This window comes from Rhinolophus sinicus, linkage group LG07, assembly GCF_036562045.2.
Source record: "Rhinolophus sinicus isolate RSC01 linkage group LG07, ASM3656204v1, whole genome shotgun sequence".
NCBI classification, from domain to species: Eukaryota; Metazoa; Chordata; class Mammalia; order Chiroptera; family Rhinolophidae; genus Rhinolophus; species Rhinolophus sinicus.
Window position 1 is genome coordinate 90,712,153 of NC_133757.1, and position 22,973 is coordinate 90,735,125.

Consider the following 22,973-nt stretch of genomic DNA (forward strand, 5'->3'; position numbering starts at 1 on the left):
GTCGCTGGACTCAGGCTGCCCCTGGAAAGGCTATGCCGTGCGGAGAGGTGGCTCTCTTTGCCAGCACTCCTCAGCTGAACACCTGCTTTAGTCCTGAAGAGGGGGACCTCGGTGGTGCATCACAGCACCCTCTCCAGGCCACCGCTCACTTCTGTGTGCACAGGCCTCCTAAAGGCAGGGCTCTGACTCTGACCACCCAAGGTACAGATCCCACGTCTCTTCATTTGGTGTGACCTCTCTGTCGTGATACTTCACAAAGAATGTGGGTGTCAGACACATGGAAGAGTTAGAAGAGTAGTGGTGACTGGACCTAAGGAGTGACATACCTCAAGAGGGGACTTCTTCACACAGGTGGTACCTGAATTGATGGGTAGGGGAGGAAATGGTTATTTGAGGCAGAAGAGCCAGTTTGAGCATATTGTGAGAGAAACAACAGCATGCTGTTATCAGAAACTACTGTATAAAAAATGCCTTCAACCTGCCCAAAGGATGCCCTTGTGCAAATCTTAAAAAGGGACTCTTAAGTGTAAGTTAAATTGGTGCATTACACTGTGTACACACTGTTATACCCTAGTACGCAACATTTTAGTGAGCGAGACTGAGATGAGGTCAGAGCTGTAGACAACCTTCTGCCCCCTGGTGCTCACTGTCCTGTACAGGGATTGCAACACCCAGGGACAGCTTATGTTAAGGCCTTAATATCCCAGCGGGGCAGCCACCTGCCATCTGCCATCTGTTAAGTCAAATCGTTTTCTAAACCTTTCCGAGCATCGGGTTTTCCCATCTGCAAGTGGGGGTAACTCTGGGTTGTCGCAGGTGATAAATTGCATTTGAAATTCTCCATCTTCCATATGTAGCGGTTTATTAAAGGATTCTTGGGGTGGGGACACAAGGAAGAATGATCTAAATCCAGAGGCGACCAGAGGAAGGGGGCAGCTGTCCTTAAACAAAAACAGTCAAAACAGATTTTAAAACTCCTCTGTCCTATTATTTTTCCGGTTTTGGGCCATGTGGCTGCTACAGTATCGTTTACATCTTAAAGTTGCAGGAACCATGGTCTGGTTCGCTCTCCCAGAGAATGCGCCGGAGCTCGCTGGAAATCCGCGACGGAACCGAAGTTGCCAAGGCGACGAATTCCTCCGAGGCGCCGGTGCCCGCCCCCTCCTACGTCATGCTCCCTCACGCTGCCCCGCCTCCAGTAGTGGCGCGGCGCCTGCCACTGACTGGACGCTTCTGTCTCACTATCCTCACTCCATCCGCACAGCCAATGGCTGGCACCGTCAGAGATTCGTTTGCGCGAGTCGCACGATGCCGGCAACCGCATGGGCCAATTGCAGCGCCGAGGAGGCGGGGCGGAGCCCTCCCAAGCCAATAACAGCAGGAAGAGCGGCCCTTCAGCTGTTTCGCTCTAGCCCTGCGTCCGGGCTCCGCTGTACCTGGTCCGCTGCACCTGCCCGCGCGAACGTCTTGGTGAGGGAGCCGGAAGGGAGGCTAGTAGGTGAGGAAGGGGGAGCGTGCGGGATCCCGCACTATGTTCCACGGGATGGAGTGGAGCGGGGTCTGGCGTGGATGCGCGCTCAGGGCCGGATAGGGGCACCCATACCCCAAGCGAGGGGGGCCGGGGAGGAGGGCGGAAAACGGTGTGAAATTCTTAAGTGGTGGAGCTGGGGTGGGGGGACGTGTTTCTTCCTTTTTAAGAGTTTACAGCCATCCGGAGATGGGACATACTGGACGACAGTTACAGCACAGGGTGATGGAGTGATGAAAGTTTTACAAAACAGAAACACTTCCTACAGCGGGGATAAGATCTGTCATGTGTGTGTAATGGGGGTAGAGGGATGCGCAAAGGCGTCTAAGAGGAGGTTACTGAAGGAGGAAAAGGAGTTGGATAGGAGGACATTACTAGCAAGGAGATGCTGTTTCCGTGGCCAGAGAGGATTAAGCAGTAGGAGCAATGGGAGGGCCGATAGTGTGAGAATTGGAAGTATAGGATGAGAGAGTGGAGAGGCCTGGCAGGGCCAGTTTTGCATCGTTGAGGACCTTAGTCTTTATCCGTAGGGGAGGTATTCCCTTGAACTTTAAGGGCTTTAAGAGCGTGAATTCTGCTGTTTAGATAGATCCTGGCATTGGGGTCGTGGACATAAAGTTTAAGAAGAGCAAGCTTGGAGGCAAGGCAACTCCAGCAAATGAGGGACCTGGTGCAATCCCGGCTTAACTAAGGCAAAGGGTGCAACATTGGCTGACAGTACTCAGAGCTAAACTTCAAGGTTTCTCAAAGAATCAGCAAATAACTAAATTTCTTTTTCCTGAGGATCTAATCATCCTGCCCCGGCGCAGGTTTCCAGTCAATCAGGTGGTCCAAGGATGAGAAAAGGAAAAGAAAATTCACTCTTTATTTCCTCTCCCCTCTCCTGTTTAATTTCTATTTTTTGCTTTTGTTCAGTTGGCAGCAGTGTGCCCGTTTTCCTCCCTGTGTAAGGAGAGTTAACTCCTGAATGTTAGTTAAACCAGGTATCTCTAAACTGAAAGTTTGAAGGTACCTTTGCAGCAGAGAGAGGAGAGACGTAGAACATTGTCAGAGATGACTAAAGAGGTGTGTACAATTAACCAAATTAGTCATTACCGGAAACTAGGGAGTATTTGGGCAGGGTTGTGAGGCTCAGGTGCGTAACTTTTGAACTTGTTGGGTTTGACATGCCTCTGAACTGTCTTAATTGGAGCTATCCAGTAGACTTTTAGATAAGCAGAACCTGGAGTTTAGGGGCGAGGGCTAGACATAGGTTATGAATATCAGCAGATTTTAAAAATAGGAAGTAGTTAAGATCACCTAAGGTAATCTGGAATTACCAAATTACTGCTAGAAAAGGAGACAGGAAAACATCATTGGGAAACTTTCCAGTTTCAATTGTCAAGTCTTCATTTTTCAAAAGCCATACACACAGACATACCCAATCAAAGCGCTATATCCTTTCTCATCTCCTGGTTGAGTCTTTGGACCCCTCTACTCAAAAAATCCCCTTATTCTCTGAAACTCTTTTACTCTACTCTCTTTTAATCTGGTCTCCTCCCCCTCATGCTCCTGGTCTCAGTTTAGATAGCATCTTTCTTTAGGAACTCTTTCTGGTCCTCTGTGTTCTCATAGCACTCTGTGTTTCCCAGCCTTTGTTGTTCTTTCACGTGCTTTTAGGATAGTCTGTGTCCTTCTTTGTATTCCTCACTAGATTTTATGTTTTGTGAAGACAGGGTGAGGGCAGAAGCTAACACAGTGACTGCACCCTCGTAGCGCACATTAAATCAGACTGAATGCATGAGAATTCCAAGAACCAACGATGGAAAGTATTTCAAGGAGAGAAGTATCTAATCTCCCAGATTGGTCAAATACAATAAACTCCAAAGAATGTTTCTTGGATTTGACAGCTAGGAGATCCTTAGTGATTTTAGTAAGAGTAAATTCAGTGCAGTGATGAGAATAGAAAGTAGATTCTAGTTGCTGGAGACTAAATGGGAAATGTGAAAAGGAAGACAGCCTGTGTAGAAGACTCTTTCAGGAGGTTGGGATAAGCTGTAGGAACTATTCGGCTTTTACTACAATATTTATTGTGTGTGTTTTTACTCATAGCATAATGGATGAGAGTATAGGCTTCCCCACTTAGCACTTTTATAACTTGGGAAAGTTCGTGATCTTTCTAAAGCTGAGTTTTTCTTTGTTTTTTTTTTTTTTTTTTCTTTAAAGTTTATTGGGGCGACAATTGTTAGTAAAGTTACATAGATTTCAGGTGAAGTTTTTCATTTAGAAAATGGGGGCAATAAAAGTACCTACCTCGTGAAAGTGTGGTAAGAATTAAAGTCTAATATGTAGAGAATATATAGCACACTTAGAACACAGTTCCTGGCACATAGAAAGTGTTCAATCAAAATCTACTAGCTTCTCAGAATTACTGTGTTTCAGATTCTGTGCTAAGTATTAACTTCACACTCATGCTTTCTTAGACTCATTGGAAGAACTAGTGTTACTCTTTTTTTCTTTTTCAGCTTTATTGAGGTATAATTGACAGATAAAATTGTAAGATATTTAAAGTGTACATCATGGTGATTAGATATTGTGAAAAGATTCCCACCATCTATTTCCTATTCTTTATATTTTGCAGATGATAAAACTGAGGCTAAGATAAGAGCGGTTATGTAACTTGCTCAAGGTCACGGAGCTAGTAAGTCCTGTTGGTTCAAAACTGTCAAATTTGTTAATGACCTCATGAAAATGAGGATTGGAATGACTTGCATTTTGCAGTTTAGAAGATCTTTGATGACATCTGGGTGGGGAGCTTGTCATGCAGGGCGGCCTGCGGGGTCTCAGCTCCCGCTCCCCCCACATAGGAACGCAGGACATGGTGAGGCCAAAAAGGAACACCCACGGAGCCATAGGTAGGGGAATCACACCACTATGGTCTTGCTGGCAGCTAGGTTGGAGACACAGGAAGCAGGAGCCACACTGTCTGCAACCTGCTATCCACTTCTCTGCAATCTGCAACCCACACTCCGCCGTGCTAACTGCAATCTGCGCTTGCCAGCCACCATCTTCTTGCTAGCCCCCATTTGCTGCTAGCGTAGCCACAGCAGTTGTATTAGTGACCAATGGCTCACTGGTTACAGCTGACGGCCAACTAGCCACAGCTGATGGCCACCCAATCACAGTTGATGGCCATTTACTACCCGAGTGAGCACCTTTTAGCGTGAGGCTGAGAGCCTGGAAACTGCACTCCTGGCTCTGTCCCCACAGAGCTAGATTACAAATAGTCGAGGGAGTTGTGTGGATGCAAGTTCAGTAATCAGACTTTAGGTTGATCTCTCCTTTGAGAAAGGAGTGGGTTGGTTCAAAGAAACAGCAATGGGACAGTGGCTTGAGAGGAGAAGTGAAAGAGGGTAGGAAAGCTTTTCTCAAGAAAGGCAGACTTGAGTATGTTTTTAAACTTGAGGGAATGGACTCAATAAAGAGGGAAAGACAAAAGATGAGAAAAGTTAAGTGAATGCTGGACAAGTTCTTGATGAGGTAAGGTAAGAACACAAGATAAGTCAGTCTTAGAGGAGAGGGTGAGTGAGCAAAGAAGTTTTGAGGTTGGGATGGCACAGGATGGAATACGAGAGTCTCCATGGTATACGGAGAATAGGTCAGACAGTAAGGAAGGATGCAGAGTGAAGTCAGAGAGCTGAGGAAGTTGGCTACGCTTCCCAGTATCTTCTACAAGGAACGGGATCAGAGGTCAATTTGCGGGTTGAAAGAGGGGAGGGAAGTGTTTTAAGCACTATTAAGAGTGCTTCTTTGGCTTCAAATATTTGGAGAGTGGTCCATCATCATTTATAAATTAGGAACAGCAGTGAACATTTTTAGGAACAGAACATTCTTCATAAGTTCCTCTAGTTTTGATTTGGTGACCTATTAAGCGTATTTATTATATAAGTAAAACATGCTCATGAAAAAGATTAAAATTGTAAGAAGGTATAAAATGAGAAGTTAATTTTCCTCCTCTCCTTTGTAACAACCTCCCACAGTGTGTGTGCACGTGAGCGTACACACACCCCTATTACCCTTGATCTTTTTTCCTAAAGGTCACCACTGTGCATTATTCCCTGGGTACCCTTCCATACGTTTTCTGTGTGTGTGTGTATGTGCCTGTATGTACATATGCATGAAGTGCATAGGTAAAATACATAATCTTTCACAAAAACATACGTGAGGCTCTTGTTATACGTAATATTCTGCACATTGCCGTTTCATTTATCACTGAGTCCTATGCATCTTTCTATGTGGAACGTATAAATCTTCCTCGTTCTCTTAGTGGCTGTGTAATTGTCTGTGGAAGGACTTAACAGAATCTTTTAATGGATTTTTTTATCAATGGACTTAATTTATGTTTTCTTTTTCTTTTTTCTCTTTGTTTTTGCTATTATTAAGTAATGCTTCCTTCAGTCTTAATGTGCCTGTCTTGATACACTTGAATGACAAAATTGCTGAGTCAAAGGTTGTATTTATTTTGATGGCTGGTAAGTGTTTGGTATCTGATAGGTATTGTGTATTTGTTTATGTTCACAGAACTGTAAAGCTGTCTGCAGAGATTTGAAAAATGGAAACAAATGAAAGTGCCAACATCTTTAGTTCAGCATTCCTGGCTGTGGAGTATGTAGATTCACTTTTACCTGAGAATCCTCTGCAAGAACCATTTAAAAATGCTTGGATCTATATGTTAGATAATTATACAAAGTTCCAGATTGCAACATGGGGATCCCTCATAGTTCACGAAGCCCTTTATTTCTTGTTCTGTTTACCTGGATTTTTGTTTCAATTCATACCTTACATGAAAAAGTACAAAATTCAGAAGGTAAGTACTATGGACTTTCAATGGAATGTTATCATTAATGTTGTTGAATATTTTTAAAACGTAACTTTGTTTTGAGAGACTCTAGATTAGGACTGTCAATAGAAATATAATGAAGCTACATGTGTAATTTAAAATTTTCGAGTAGAATACGTAAAAAGGTAAAAAGAAACAGGAAACTTAATTTTAATAATATATTAGGTTGGTGCAAAAGTAATTGTGGTTTAACGAGTTAAAAATAATTGCAAAAAACTGCAATTACTTTTGCACCAACCTAAAATCTTAACACAATAAGTCTAAACTATTATTATTTGAATAAGTAATCAGAATTAAAAAGTACTTAATGGAATATCTTATGTTCGTATTCTCATCATGTCTTCGAAGTCTGGTGTGTATTTTACACTAATTTTAGCCCATCTCGATTTAGACTAGTCATATATAAAGTGTTCAGTAGAGACTTGTTGCTACCGTGTTTCCCTGAAAATGAGACCTAGCCGGACAATCAGCTCTAATGCGTCTTTTGGAGCAAAAATTAATATAAGACCCAGTCTTATTTTACTATAATGTGAGACCGGGTCTTATGTAAGACCAGTAATATATAATATAATATAATATAATATAATATAATATAATATAATATAATATAATAAATATAATATAATAAATATAATATAATATAATATAATATAATATAATATAATATAATATAATATAATATAATAAAATAATATATAATACCGGGTCTTATATTAATTTTTGCTCCAAAAGACTCATTAGAGTTGACTGTCCGGCTAGGTCTTATTTTCGGGGAAACATGATAGTTGCTACCATATTGGACAGCACAGCCTTCGATCATTATTGAAAATCTTTCAAGAATTATTTGTTAAATTGTGCTTTAAGTACATGTGATGTTTATGTAATGGGTTTATACATTTAATTTTTAAACTAGCTGAAAGGAACGTTATGGGGATTTGTACGTATTAATTTTGCAATTCCCTCCAGATCCTGAGGTCTCAGCCCCTAAGTGTATGCTAATATTCTAAGACCTTGGTCAGAGCTCTTACAGTTTTGTTTTTTCCCAAAATATAAGGTGGTAGTTTTGCAGTGTCCATGTCATCCCTGAGGCGTGCTCCTTGTCTCGAGGGGTTCGCTTCAGTGCACTAAATGTTTCCTGAGAACCCACTGTGCGTGACAAGGTGTTGACATCTGTGTAGTGCCTCTTAGTTGTAAACACAGGGAAAATAGTGACCTCCACTAATGTGTAGACTGATGAGCTTGACAGTTCCCAGGAAAGAATCTGGCCTAGCCTACCTAGAGACAGAGGATTTATCAGCACTTGGTAAACCCAGGATAGTTTCTCGCGCTTACTCTTTAGTTTTCTAAAAAGTCATGCCAAACTCTCAAACTCACGGGCACACGGTCTTGGTAGAAAGTAGGTGTCTTGGAAGCGTTCATCCATAGAGACACATTTGCACTCACTGAGTCTGCGTTGGATGGCAGTCGGTGTACACGTTCTCTCCTAGTCTCTTAGCTTTATAGCCTCTCCCATTGAGTCTCACGTTAGGCCGGTACTGACACTGATCCTCTCTGGGGATAGTGCAGGGGGTCAGGTGCCTGTGGACTCCAAGCCAGAGGAGGAAAGAACAAAAGGAAAAGGGGGAGGGAATAAAAAGAGATGTGGCCCAAAGGAGAATATCGTGTTACCCTAAATTGAGGACACAGAAATTCCAAAATGCTTTCTATAAAAAGGCCTGCTTTGAAAGGGAGAATTCAGTTTGGATGTCTAAAGGTCTCCTGTGTGTTTGGGATGCTTCTGGCTGCCATGTGTTGCCCACTGATTGGCTTATCTGGCTGATTCATCGTGTGGCTAGCTGGCCAGGCCATAGAATCCTTGCCCTCCTGGCTCTTGCAGTTGGCTCATTGGTCAGAGGTGTTAACATTTCCAGAGACAGGAAGACCTTTCTCAGCCAAGGTTTTAAGAGTGGCTTGAAAGAAAATATGGTAAAATAAAGGACAAGCAGTCCTCTAATTGGTTATAGGTGGTTTATAAACAGAGATTAAAAGGCTGGGTAGTGTGGCTTTAGGTCTGTCCTCAGCATGTCTTCCTTTGAGTTTTACAACCACGAAAGTTTGTGCTTTGAGTTTTTTTGATACTAAAATAAATTGTGATGGTAAAGCAGTACAAGTTTTCATAATATGAGGGAATTTAAAAACAAGTAAAAAAATCACTAAAGTTAATTACAGTAGTTCTCATGCTTGAAATATTATAGATAAAAAAGTTTCCTTGGCAGATTTCTGAATTTTTAATTCAGTAAGAACATTGAAAACACAGCAATAACTACTATTTGTTATCACCATCTTTTTATAAAACAAGAGCAAACACTTTTTCTTATGTAAGTATAGCCCTTTAAATTGGGTAAATTTAGTTTCCTTTTTTAATATGGCTTACTAGGCAAGTTGGTATGCTAATGAGGTTTAATTGAACATTTTTAAATGAACATTTGATCTCACCTTTCCTGTTTGGCTTCAGTCTGTGAATTTCATTGTCTGTGGGCAGTAGCTCTCCATTCTTTGGGAACCACTGGACATACCTCTGAAGTTCTTCCAGCTCAGAGAGTTTATAATTCTGTCATTGTAGATGAACAAAAATGCACTGATTTCTGGGAATGAATACTGCCAGATGTCTGGAAACATCAATTTACCTGTGTAACAAAGGCTTTCAGTGCTGCTGGTACAGCTGCTTCAACAGTTGGAAAACCCAATTCTAATCTTAGCATAAAACATTTCTTTTTTGATATTCCTGGTAAAAGAAGTAAATGATCTGTGGGCAGCAAAGACTGGAGTTACTCATACTGTCATGCTTCTTTGGTTTGAGATCTTATGTTCATTATGCCTGGGTTTGTCTAATTTCTTCACCTGTTTCAAGTACTGATAGTAGTTGTCAAGAATTTAGAAGGGGAGGATGTTGTGATTCCTAGGTCTTAGTTATTGTAATGTAGAATTCACATAACATAATTAATTAACTAACATATAATTAAGGTCTCAATAAACATTAGAGAAAGAACTAGGAATTTACTTCCGCATAGTGGGCTAACCTACTGAAAATGGAGGCTAATACTAAATATCGTGCTTTTTCTCCATAGGATAAACCAGAAACATGGGAAAACCAATGGAAATGCTTTAAAGTACTTATCTTTAATCACTTTTGTATCCAGCTTCCTTTGATTTGTGGAACTTATTACTTTACAGAGTATTTCAATATTCCTTATGATTGGGAAAGAATGCCAAGATGGTACGTAGATATAAATAAATCTTTATGTAAATAAATATTTGATTTTTAGACTCAGTGATGGTTTGCTATCCAGTTAAAATATCCTTAATGTTTATCTTCTTTCTTCATTTGGTTAAATGTTTTTTCTGAACTTTGGAAGTAAATAAAATTTAGAAAAGTAAGCCATAGTAGAAACTTAAAATGTTCCCATTTTTAGATGTTTCTGTATTTTAGTGTAATACTCCATTGGAAGGTGCTTATACTAAGAGAAAATATATTCCAGGTTAAGTCTAAAATGAATGAAAACAATAGTGGTTTGTGAGGTTTATAAAAACTGTGTCCATATAGACACAAATATACGAGGTGTAATTACAAAATACGGTGAATGTTTAAAGAAAAACTTACTACAGTAAAAGACACATTACCATTAATCCCCTTCAAAATACTCCCCCTTGCTTCATACACACTTTTCCCATCATTCTTGCCACTTGCTAAAGCAGTTCTGGAAGTCCTTTCATGAATGTCTTTAGTTGTGTTGTCATGGCTGCCTCGATGTCCTGAATTGATTCAAAACGTTTACCTTTCATGATCATTTTGACTCTGGGGAAACACAAGTCATGCGGTGCCAGATCTGGTGAATAAGGTGGATGAGGACACACCATAATGTTTTTATTTGACAGAAATTGCCATATACCAGAAGAGATGTGTGACATGGAGCGTTGTCATGATGGAGGATGATTTATGGCACACTTGAAAAAACACCTGTCAACCGTAGCTCACACCCAACTGACTGCACTGAACAAGTTGAAACTTGTCACACTCTGTTACTAAGGTTCTATGAGCTGCTTCCCGTATTGAAGATCCCTGCCTTTCTGTTGAATGGCACTCGGCAGCAGCATTCACTGTATTTTTTGATCATACCTCATCTCATATTATCTGAGCACAAGCATTTGTGTTCAAATAATATTTGTATTCAACTATGTATTCCTGACATAACCTGAATACAGATACACATACAATATGTAGATATATACTTTTTTTATATAACATATATTCAACATATGAAAGAGTTTCTTTGTATGTGTTCATTTGTGTATAGAATATTTTTTGCCCATTGCCCTTATGTTTTTCTTTTTGGTGGAAAAAAGTGATGATTTTACTATTATTAATCTTAGTTCAGATCCTTCATTAATGTTACTGTTTTTCTAGAAGTTTTGAATTTTTTTCTTAACTCCGATTTTATGCCTGTGAATTTTTTAAAAAGTGAGTTAGAATTGGTATAGTGGTAAATCTCTTTGCCTCTTCTTCGGGTGGTATCACATAGCTACCTTGTATCTAGCAGTTTGGAGAATTTATTAATCAGTATATCCAATTAGGTCAAGCTGGTAAGTGGGTATTTGGTTTTATGTAATGTCTCAAGCAGTGATCCCAAGTAAAAGTCTAGATGTACTTGATACTCATGACAGTATTTTCATCTTAAAGGTATATGCTTTTGGCAAGATGCTTTGGTTGTGCGGTGATTGAGGATACCTGGCACTATTTCCTACATAGGCTCTTACACCACAAAAAAATATATAAATATATTCATAAAATTCATCACGAGTTTCAGGTATGTTAGAATTATATTTAATACTTTTTTTTTTCTGTTAGAGGCAAAATGTCATTTTTATCTCCTGAGCATTTAAAAAAAAATTGTTCGTGATGTTTATTTCTTTTTCCTTTGCCATGATTGTTAAGAACATCTCTCTCTCTGTCTCTCTCTGTCTCTCTGTCTCTCTGTCTCTCTCTCTCTCTCTCTCTCTCTCTCTCTCTCTCTCTCACACACACACACACACACACACACACACAGACACACACACACAGCCAATTCTACAAATTTTCTTTTTTTTAAATTAAAGGTGATTGGGGTGACAATGGTTAGTAAAGTTACATAGTTACATAAGTTTCAGGTGTACAATTCTGTAATACAACATCTATCAAATTTTCTTGTAGTGTCTTAATTTCATGGTAAATTGAGACCTGAAAGAAAAATGTTACATGGAATAGTTCAGGGCAGTGCACTATCTGATGCAGGTGAATACCTGGCTGTTTGATAGAAGCTATAGCAATGTTAGGGTCATTGGAATGGGACCCACAAACAACAGACCTTTAATCTTTAAACTTCTGAGAGAATTACCGACTTAGTTTTAAAACATTCTCACCACATTGCTGACTCCCATAACAACAGTGATTTTTATCAGAACTGCTTTTGATGCACATTTGTCAAACTGGTTGTATGACGTTCTGCATTGATCCTAATTACACAGTATGCTAAAGCAAGCATCTCTTTCTTGGCAGAACAAATTCAGATGCATAAACCAAAATTAGAGTTGAAGTCAATTGTTTAATGCCTTTATTATAAACCATTAAAGATAGTTATTAAGATACTATTAAGGACATCCCTAGACCTTTGATGTTTGGTAGGAACTAAAAGATTTTCTTATTAGGAATTACTTTTATTGTTTACATATGTATGGCTAGATATACTATCATTACATGTAGAAACAACAATTTTATAAAAGTATATTTATAAATAGTAAATAGGTATTAGGGTTCTCCAGAGAAAAAGAAAGAAGAGGGGATACACACATATACACACATACAGATTTATTTTAAGGAATTGCCTCATGTGATTGTGGAGCTGGCAAGTCTGAAATCTGTAGGGCAGACCACAAGCTGGAAATTGAGGAAAGAGTTGATGATTCAGTCTTGGGAATTCCTTCTTCCTCAGGAAACCTTAATCTTTGCTTTTAAAGCCTTCAACTGATCGGACGAAGCCTACCTGCATTGTGGAGGGTAATCTCCTTTACTCAGTCTACTGATTTAAATGCTAGTCACATCTGAAAAATACGTTCACAGCGACATCCAGACTGGTGTTTTCTTAGCAACTGGGCACCATCGCCTAGCCCAGCCGACGCTTAGAATTAACTCTCACAGTATATTACGGAATTCTTATCTGTCTATTTCAGGCTCCATTTGGAATGGAAGCTGAATATGCACATCCCCTGGAAACCCTAATTCTTGGCACTGGATTTTTTATTGGAATCGTACTTTTATGTGATCATGTAGTTCTTCTTTGGGCATGGGTGACCATTCGTTTGCTAGAAACTATTGATGTCCACAGGTGAGCTTTGGTTTCTATTCCAGCATGAGGTATCATAAAATGTGTTTGTTTTCATGGCCATTAGATTATCTTTATTTCTAAGTAGATAAATAGAAGTTAATCTTGTTAATATTATTATTTTTAAGAAAACAAGAGAACGTAATCATTGGATAAAAGTTCAAATAATGGAGATTTTTTATATCTCTGTCTGTGGCTGTTGTCGTTTTTACAGTGAGAATAAGTTCAGTTGTTTAAATAAAATAAAATTTTGATAGGTACTTCAAAACTGCCCTCTGAAAGCGGCCCTGTTTCCTTTCCAGCTGAAGTGTGTTGGAATGCTTTCCCTCCCTCAACACCCTTCCCAACCTAGATATTACAGTCTTTTCATCTTTGTCAGTAAGAGGACGGAGAGCTTTGAGTGCACTGATCTGTGTGCATTTCTCCAGGAACCCATGAGGCTATGCATCTGTTTGTGTGCTTATTGACCAATAGTATTTTTGTTCTTTGAATCACCGTTTTATGTCCTTTGCCCATTTTTCTGTTAGTTATATATCTTAAACCTATTGATTCATGTAAGCTTTGTTTGTTACATATGTTCTAAATATTTTGTCTCTGTCATTTGAATTTTAACTTTCGATGTTCTTTTCTAGTACTGAAGTTTTTAATTGCATGTATTAAAATCAGTCATTTTCTTGATGGCTCTTGGAGTCATGCCTTGCTTAGGTCTTCCTGAAACATTGTTCAAATGAAACTATGTGGTTTTCTTAAAAATTTGGTTAAATACCACAATTCAGGATCAGCTATTCCTTTATCCTTCTGTAACGAATCAAAGCCTAACTCTTATTTGAAAAAAAACATTGAAATATTTAACCTTCACTAAATAAGAGTATGTATTTCTAGTCTCACTGCCCAACACTGATGAAAGCACGACTTAAAATATTTACATACTTCACATGTTCCTTTCTGTTGATTGGAAGATATTTTGTTGTAAATTATTTATATTTAATGCCTTTTAAAATATCCTAATTTTTCATTATTTAAAAATTATATATTCATTGCATTTTGATTTGGGATTTATTACTATACCCATGAAAGCAGAATATTCTAAGAATTAGTTTTAAGCCACTAATAGTAAAATTAATGCCTCTAAGTCTAGGCAGAGAACATTCTGTAGATAAATTGTAAATGATGTCTCTTTCTTTCTTTCTTTCCTTCCATTGTCTCCTCTCTCTTTCCCTCTCAGCCTCCTACAGGGAGGGAGAGATTGGGGTGATTTGGACTGGTATAATTGTGGCTGTCAGATTTTAGAAAAGTATTAGAAATAAAGGAGGATACTCTGATATTTCTTTTTGAAATCATATGTGTTCTCCCAACTACAGAAAGCACACTAATATTGTAATTAATATGGTACATTTAATTCCAACTTGTTGCCTGAAAAATTAAAAGAAGTTGCAGCACAGTGGTTCTCAGGTCTAACCTTTAATGCTTGATACTAATTTCATATAGCTTTTCCTAAAAGACATGTAGTATTTATAGGTGAGAAAACTCCTCTAAAACAGAAAGAAAAATAATTCTTGAAAAATCTATTCATTTACTACAACTCCTCTCTTACATCCCCTGATGTATGATATACAATTTCCATAGATCTAAGTTTTTTAAAACATTTCTTTCTTAAAGTGGTTTCTAGAATATGCAATTTTCTGTTAAGTTTTTGTCTTGTAAACATACCCAAAATAAAGTGACTTAGGTAGACTGGAATGTTATTTGAATTAGTGAACAAACATATGACTATCAATAAAAGTGTCAGTTATTTGAAGTGTATTTATTTCCTTTATAATTTTTATTATTTTTATTTCAGTGGTTATGATATTCCTCTCAACCCTTTAAATCTCATCCCTTTTTATGCTGGTTCTCGGCATCATGATTTTCACCACATGAACTTCATTGGAAACTATGCTTCAACATTTACATGGTGGGACAGACTTTTTGGAACAGACTCTCAATTTATTGCCTACACTGAAAGGATGAAGAAGGTTGAGAAAAACGACTGAGTAAATATCTATGTAAACCTTCCTGAAGACATACGTACATTTTCCTGAATTAAAACTAGTAGTAACGTTGCTTTTGGGGAGCGGAAATAAATGTGTCTTGGCTACTAAGTGATAAAAAAAAAAGATTAACCTTTATCTTTCGCGTGAGAACGTTCTCCATTTAAGTTCTGTATGTATAGAAGTAAGGAAGTTTTAAAGGCCATGTTGGTTTTACGTAATAGAAGAACTATTAATCTACGTCTTTTCCCTCGGTAATACCGTAGGCCTGAAGTTGAAATTGGTCTTTGAATCTTCTAAATACTCCCGGCACTTCAGAAACTCTTGGTAGGGGATTGGCCCTCATAATGGCCAATCATATTGGCCTCATATTGAACTTGAAACATGTTTTTAGATTTGCCTAAAGATCAAAATGTCATGGGTTAAATGATACCAGTTGATACAGTGTGAGTAAGGCCGCAAAATGAGGAATAGCCAGCACCAAGAATTTACACTCTTGTTTGGAGCTGACTGATTTGGGGTGATGCTCTCTTTGAGAAGGCCTTTTGGATTCCAATGTACTACTGACGTCTCTTAAAGGCATTTTTGGATTGACGTAAGTGGAATATTTTAGTCTAAAGGTTTTCAAGTTTCTTGAACTTTTTATAAAATGAAGCTTTATTTCTGTTTACTTGTTAATATTTGAAAATCAGGTTTTTATTATACTTAAAGCTGTATCTTGAAACTGTGTGAACTGACTTAGTGTATTTGCACATTGAGCTATTGAAATAAATGTGATTTTTCTGTCAGATTATCTGGTTTCCAATTTTGAACACCAGCTGTCACCTTTTATTCTTACAAGGAAAAGTACAGAAATCGTGAAATTATTAAGTTTTGTAATAAAAGGAGTAATTTTATTTTTTGTAAGTGCTTCATTTGCTGAACTTTTTTTTTTCCAATTTCAACATGTGTTTATTGGGTTATCTATTGTGGGAAATTCCATTGACCTAATGAAGTGGAGGGTATTGAAGCAGCTTTTTTCTCTACTTAGAGAATGTATGTTGTCTGTACAGATGAAAGAATAGAGCTAAACTTTTTAGGGATGACTTAATTCCAAATGTCTAGATTCCAAGTCAAATCAAGAGTTAATAATTCTAACTTAGTGTATGGTAGTACTGAATTGTTATAAAATATGGAGCCATTTTTTGGTAAGTTTCCCCTTTTTTTGAATAGGAAGTAAAATAGTTCTGTGAAGAGCGCATTGAATCCTAATAGAGAGGAGGAGAAAATTTAATGTGGTCCCTAATAGCTTTAAATGAACGTGGAAGTTTCTAAGTTCAAACGAATTGCTTTGCTGAGGAGGGAAAGAAAGAATTTGCAAATATGATTGCGAAACCATTTTAGAGGATCAGGCAGCAAATTAGTCCTTTCAGACTGTCTTTTTCTGTAGATTGGATTCAGGTTCAGTTTCTCCAGAGAAGAACCTTTCTATTTCTGTCTAGGGAAGAATATGCCCAGATGCAGACATTCTGAGAATTAAGTATGGAAAGGGTGCTTAAGATCCGTAGCTCAGTACGTAGGTGCCCTCTGTTCTCAGCCTGATGCCCACCTCATGGCCTCCCAAGTATTTGGAGAGTCCTGGGCCTTCTCTTCAATTTTTATTCAATTTCTGTGAAAAACAAACCTGCGCCCATGGGAGGTGTGACCATGTAGATTTGAAGAAAGGACCTGTGACCCAAAGGCCTTATAAACAGCTCTGAATGAGATTACAATGCTGGTTTTCAGTATTTTGCAATACTGTTGGAAAAGTTTAATTGAAGTACATTATACAAACACAAAAGCACACAGATTGATGGATGATCATAACCACGTAATCACTACCTGGATCAAGAAATTGGGTACCTCCTTTATCACTTTTAGCCAGGAATAAGGTGAAATTACTAACCTGGTTAAACAGCTGAATCCACATCTTGAGTAATGAGTTTCTCGTGTTGTGACAGGCTTTGTCTGTGGTTTTGTCGTGTTAAACATATTTATCATTGACTCGGGTAATGACCTCGGAAGGCAAGCTTATCAAGTTTATGATTCAGGCAAAAGAAAAGCTAATGTTTGTTCTATATGACAGAATCAAGATCCAACAAGTTTTTTGTTTTAAAGTTGTGCTGCACAAATGGAGGATGAGAGTTATAGACCTGGGTTAATAGCAATATATGTCTGAAAAACGAGAATTTTAGTAGACTGCATATACTAACTTACCCAAAAGTTTAGGCAGTCTTACGCTGAATTAGTGGCAGGCCTAACCTGCAGAGAAGTGAACGGTGTCATTTTATTGCACTTTGGTTGGCTACACGTGGTAAAGCATACTATGTTTACTACCGTGTTTCCCTGAAACTAAGACCTAGCCGGACAATCAGCTCTAATGCATCTTTTGGAGCAAAAATTAATATAAGACCCAGTATTATGTTATATATTACATTAATTATATTTATTATATTTTATTATATGTTAAAGACCGGTCTGGCCAGGGTCTTAATTTCGGGGAAACACGGTATGTCATATTTTGACTAATATATAAAGAAGTAACCAGGAATTATTTAAGATCTGGCAATCATGACAAAAAATAGTTTGAGTAAATAGAGAGGCCTAGTGTAGAACAACTCTATCAAGTATGATAGCTGGCTACATGCAGGGCTTTGACATCTTTTGGGGAAACGCATTTCAAGCCATAAGAAGCAATATGGACATATTTTCTTTAATTCTAAATGGAAGACCAGGATGCTAGAGATCTAAAAAACTCACCACATTCTCTCTTTAAGACTAATCCAGACAGAAGATATTTTTCTTCCTCCTGTTAGCCTGAAAACCTACCTGGAAGAAATGGAGGTTTTTCCAGAGTTGATGAAGACATTTCAGAATGCTGTGTCCTTTGTGACCTTCAAAGTCATTTAATCATCGCGGGAGAGCAAATTCACCATCAGCAGTAGCTAATTGTCAACTTGTGACATTTGCTTGAAGCCATGAGGCCCATGGAAATGGCACGGGAACTGCAGGAGCTAGACACTGCTGTTTACTGTGGGACCTGTCTGTATGACCTTGGACAGGTTGTTTAACTGAGCCTCTGTTTCCTTATCTGTAAAATGGAAATATTAATGCTTACCTTGGAAGGTTGTGAGGGTTAAACACAGTTATAAAAAACCCAGCAAAGAATCTAATGCATAATAGAAATGGCAGCAACAAAAAGCTGCAAATTAAGATAACTGAGGTTTGATTTTCTGAATTAATTGACTAATATTTTTCAAACAGACTCAAGGAAATGGAAAATTTGGAACTAATACTTATCCATTTCATTGGAAACATTTTTCCGTGTGCACACCAACTGAAATACATAATTTTTACAAATACTTTTCTATAAAATGTGTGTACAGATACTCAAAATAAATTGGAGTAAACACCAAGTGCACATTTAAACTTGAAATAGCTATTAGTTCATAGTAGTGTAACAGCAGATTTATTAAGGAAAGCTTAAGATTTTATTTTCAATTTCATCGGAAATTTTACACTGAAATGATGTTTATCAGCCATTTTGTCAATTTATTTTAATCCAAATGAATCGTTTTATTTTGCAGCACCTCTTATAACACTTCAAATATGAAAGTGATTTTCCTGCTCTGAGAAGTGCCATGCTGGATTGAAAGCATGAAGTAACTCTGGACTAGATAGTCCAGGTGGCTATTCTCCCAAACAATTTACCAAAGTGAATGGTCTTATTAAATTTTGTTCATTCTATTCCAGTTTATTTTTACCATTTAGTCCAAGGGTAGTCTCTAGTTACTGCACTTAGCTTATATGTTAGAATTTCTTATGAGACTGAGGATTGACTAATAATTGTTTTGAAAGCATCAATTCAGTGTAGTGAGGACAAGCGACAAAATTGCAGCAGTGGTTTGAGACTTCACTATTAACAAATATTCCCTTTTAATATGGCAGCCTGTGTCCTCTACAGCCTTAATTGTTTACAGCCTGAACAGTCCCAGACTGAGAATTTGGTAATGATTAACATTTAATTGTGGTCAAAGGATGTTTACGGAACGTGGTGGTTCTCTTCAAGGAGCAAGGTAGAAATAAGTCACCAAAAAATCTTGACTGTTTCTTACATAAGGAGCATTATTTAAAAGCACAATTCTAGTCTAAGAAGTATATTAAGTCTAAAAAATCTGGAAATGTCATATTTTTCTTACAGATTGAGTATGTGCTTGGTGACATATATCTTTACCTGTGTTTCTAGTCTTAGATAACCCTCTTTGAATGTTTTACTTGTTCTTGTCTTTTAGATTTCAAATTTTAATTGTAACCTTCCGTAATATCCCATTTTCTTACCTCCAGTGATTAGCTTGAGAATAGCACCAGCCCCAAGTCTGCCAGGCCGATCCCCAAATCTACAATTATTTGGGATTTTATGTATGAATGTTGAGAGAGTGCTAAAAGTGTCTACAGTAATCCCTGTAGACGTTCCTCACTGAATAGAATGAGGCTAACACAGGTGGAGGCAAGAAAGTAACCCATAGGTGAGTGGATAGATAGATGGAGATTCCTAATGCTGGAGGAGTTCTGGGAAGAAGTTGGGAAAGAGGCCAGCTCCATTTATGTGAATTAATAAGTGCCCTACATCCCTACCTTCTTTCCTACTGTGCCATTTTGAATTCAGTTTATTTTAGTCACAACAAAGCAAGTCCTGATTAGGTCACCTTCTAAGGACTTCAGAGTCAGTAGAGGTCTATTCCAAGTTTCCTTGATCAGGCAGCGGTGATGGGTTCTTCCTCAGACTCAGAACAATAACTTCTCTCAGATCTGCACACATCCACAACCATGGGCTGTTTCCTGCATAGACGTGGTTGCAGCTGAATGAAAGTAGATTTTGAGCAAGTTATTTTTAAATTGTTGAGGCTCAACTTAAGTGGAGGAGTACCAGGTGTCAGAACTGAGAAGCAAAGCTTGATCTCTATAAGAATTTATATATTCATTCAGTCAGTAAATATTTCCTTAGCTTCAATTATGTATGAGCACTGCTAGGCACTAGGGTACACCAGGGGGCATGAAAGACATGATTTCTGTCCTCACAAAATGTATAATATCAGGAAGATTGTGGTCGATTAAATAAGTAAGTATTAACAAATCTCTGAAAAGGGAGAGAGGCACAAGGAACTTTGGGATCACATAGCAGCAGGATCTACTGTTGTTTGATGGAGGCTGTTAGAGAAGGTTCCCATAGGAAGTAATGTTTAATCTGAGACCTTGACAACAAAAATTACCCAGAAGTGGAGTGGGGACAGAAAGGGAAGAGTAAAGGGAACAGCATGTGCTAAGATCTGGTGGTAAGAGAGAATGGAATATGCCACATACTACATGAAGAATGGAAGCAATGATGACGATGGCGAGAGAAGTTGGGTAAAATAAAGCTAACTCATGTGTTTTGGAGTTTGTTTCTGAAGCACTTTAGACAAGGGAGCTTGCCCTATCAAGTGAAGGAGTCAAAATATTAATTTGCTGAGGCAAGGAACAAGGCAGAACAAGTGAAATATTAAAGCTTGGATGAATCCTTCATGAAATAACTTTGAGCAATGTGGCATCCAAACCTAATTTCACAACAGGGAAATTAGGTTTGGTACCAGTGGGTTTGGTACCACTTCCTGGCACAGTGGGTTCCCAAGCAGCTGGGGTGTGGTGTGCTGTGAATCTATGAATTAATTATTTAACCAATCTAGTTACTGTATATAGTTTTGAAAGTGTTTAAAATACTGAAAAAATCACTTCTTAACAGCACCTGTTTTTCCCTGACTTCAATTCAGCTAAATCCCAATTGAAATAAACTCTCTTATGCATGGTGATTGGTTCTAGCCAGAGAACATGCTTATGGCATGACAAGGCAATGTTGAGTCTCTACACTGGAGAATGAGCTCTGAGCACCCTCTGGCAGGAACTACATGCTAATCAATTTTATATTCCTTGTTGACCACATCCCACCAAGTATCTACCAAGTACCTGGCATATAATAGGTCCTAAATAAGAGTTCATTGAATGAATAAATGAAAGCCCTACAAGATACTATGGAAAAAATGCTGTGTTTCTTCACCATCTTTACTTCATCACTTCTTTTTTTATATAAACTTGTACTAATTATTTCACCTCTCTAAATTTTAGTCTCCTTATTTGTAAAATACAGTCAGATGGTGGAAGATTAAAGCCAATAGTACAGTGCCTAGGTCAAAGATTTTAGCTGTGAAGGTTATTAGGAATGATAATCTTTTAGAGGTAGATTAGTTATTTTCTTGAAATCTTTAAAGTTTAAAAGGCATAAAATTTTTGTGGTCTTAAAAAGGTAGAACATATGTCTCATTTTTTCCCAACAAATATTTATTGAATCTCTTTTATGGGTTATCCTCAAGGTGTTCACCTTCTAGAAGGAAAAGAAAGCAACACAAGTGAAGAAACATTTTGTGATGAGCATGATGAAGGAAATGAACAGGAATACGTGACAGATAGTCCCTGGGAGAGCCTACTGTACCTAAGCACGTGAGAAAGTGGTACTTGAGGAGATGGGTGAGGCAGGCAGGAAACAGATTCTGTGTGATGGTGAAAACCATGGTAAGAAGTTGGGAATTTATTCCAAGAACATTGGAAAGTTGCCAAAAAGTTTCAAGCAGGGGAGTATTATAATCTGATTTATATTTTTTAATCAGGCTGTTGTGTAAATAATAAATTCTAGGAGGGGGGTGTAGATGTAAGGGAGATCAGTTAGGAGGCGATTGCAATGGTTCTTGTGAGAAAAGTTCATGCCTTCGATTAGGGTAGTGGCAGTGGCCTTGGCAAGAAGGGGTGGCTTTCATATATATGATATAATTTAATATCTATGGTAGATATTGCTAGTGGGGGACATGGAGAAAAGGGGAAGATCGAGGGTGTAAAATGGAATTCTATTGAACAAATACATAATGAGGCCATTTCTGAGATAAAGTAGACTGGAAGAAAAACAGGTTTTTGTTGTTGTTGTTTTGTTTTGGTGAAGGGGAGCAATGATACAGACTTTGGTAAGAGTATTAAAGATCCAAGTAGATCTGATTCTTGATTGTAATGAAAGATTAGTGTACTGTTATGTACATCTGTATACTGTTTAGTTATCATTGTAGTTTCCCAAACAACTTAACTCACACCATAAATAAAGATCTTATTTATTTACAAGATTTATTAATTTATAAGATTTTTACTCTTGTAAGACGGCCAGCGTCCCATAGCTAAAGAGAAAACCAATCATCCTTTGTGACATTTGTCTGACCAGAGCGTGGCATTTGATTTTCATTTTGGTAACTTCATTCTCAAACATGCGTATATGTCATTAGAAAAACTAAGGCCTATAAAGCACTACATCCTCTACTATAATACTCGGGCCCAGCAGAACATCTTATAAGTTGTTATCCTTTTTGTTCCATTTTGGGAATCTTGTTTTAAAATAGCAGAGTATATCATTTTAAGTTAACTCTGATGCACACGATCACCACATTTTATAGTTGTTAAAGACATGCTACATTGTATAGTTGGTAAGGGTACAGGAATAATAATTCCTTTGCGAGAAGGAGGAGAACACAGAAACTCAATTCGTTGTTGACTCCTAGTAACATGTTAAGACTTTCGATTTGTAGTAGGTTTTCCTAAAATAGAATCAGCTCAGATCTGAAAAATGAAATAAAGCAGTAATTATAAAATATATCTTTGAGTTAATAATATTTCTCTTTGATCCCATGTATCCTTGCTTTGGAATTTAATCTTTATGAATTCAGGTGGTTTATCTGTAAAATGTGGATAATAAAATGAGGTCATTGTGAGATTCGAGTTAGAAAATGCAGGTCAAGCACTCTGTAAACACTGAAATAGTTTATAAATGTTATGTTTTATTTTTTCTTATGCTACTGTGTATCTTGAATAAGATATAGAAATTGTTCAATTTGATTTAGGACTGCTCATCTATCTACAAGGAAGGTAAATGTCCTATACTTCTCATCATAGCAAAGTAGATGAAGTTTATAAAGTTCCTAAGTCCCTTGAATAGAGATATTACTGGATTTTCAACTGCCTTACTTGTGCTTTTTTTCTTCACTGCTTGCTTTTAT

At 37.8% G+C, this 22,973-nt stretch overlaps 1 protein-coding gene across 3 annotated transcripts; it reads left to right on the plus strand.

The window, feature by feature from the left end:
• The first annotated feature begins 1,369 nt into the window (after window positions 1-1,369).
• Window positions 1,370-15,728, plus strand: MSMO1 (methylsterol monooxygenase 1). Of its 3 annotated transcripts, XM_019744666.2 has the most exons (7): window positions 1,372-1,498; window positions 4,149-4,208; window positions 6,089-6,374; window positions 9,515-9,663; window positions 11,125-11,251; window positions 12,651-12,805; window positions 14,643-15,728. In XM_019744666.2, exons 3-7 carry the CDS (start codon window positions 6,120-6,122, stop codon window positions 14,833-14,835), a joined length of 879 nt encoding a protein of 292 aa, XP_019600225.1. In that variant the 5' UTR covers window positions 1,372-1,498; window positions 4,149-4,208; window positions 6,089-6,119; the 3' UTR covers window positions 14,836-15,728. The 3 variants fall into 3 exon arrangements, with proteins under 3 accessions (XP_019600224.1, XP_019600225.1, XP_019600227.1); XM_019744665.2 differs by lacking the exon at window positions 4,149-4,208 and having other exon boundaries at window positions 1,370-1,498; XM_019744668.2 differs by lacking the exon at window positions 4,149-4,208 and having other exon boundaries at window positions 1,386-1,470.
• Window positions 15,729-22,973: the final 7,245 nt, after the last annotated feature.

Coding starts and splice junctions, on each gene's coding strand:
- MSMO1 (XM_019744665.2), top strand. CDS start 6,120: ATGGAAACAAATGAAAGTGCCAACATCTTTAGTTCAGCATTCCTGGCT. Junction 6,375..9,514: donor AAAAGTACAAAATTCAGAAG/GTAAGTACTATG, acceptor TTTTCTCCATAG/GATAAACCAGAAACATGGGA. Junction 12,806..14,642: donor GAAACTATTGATGTCCACAG/GTGAGCTTTGGT, acceptor TTTTTATTTCAG/TGGTTATGATATTCCTCTCA.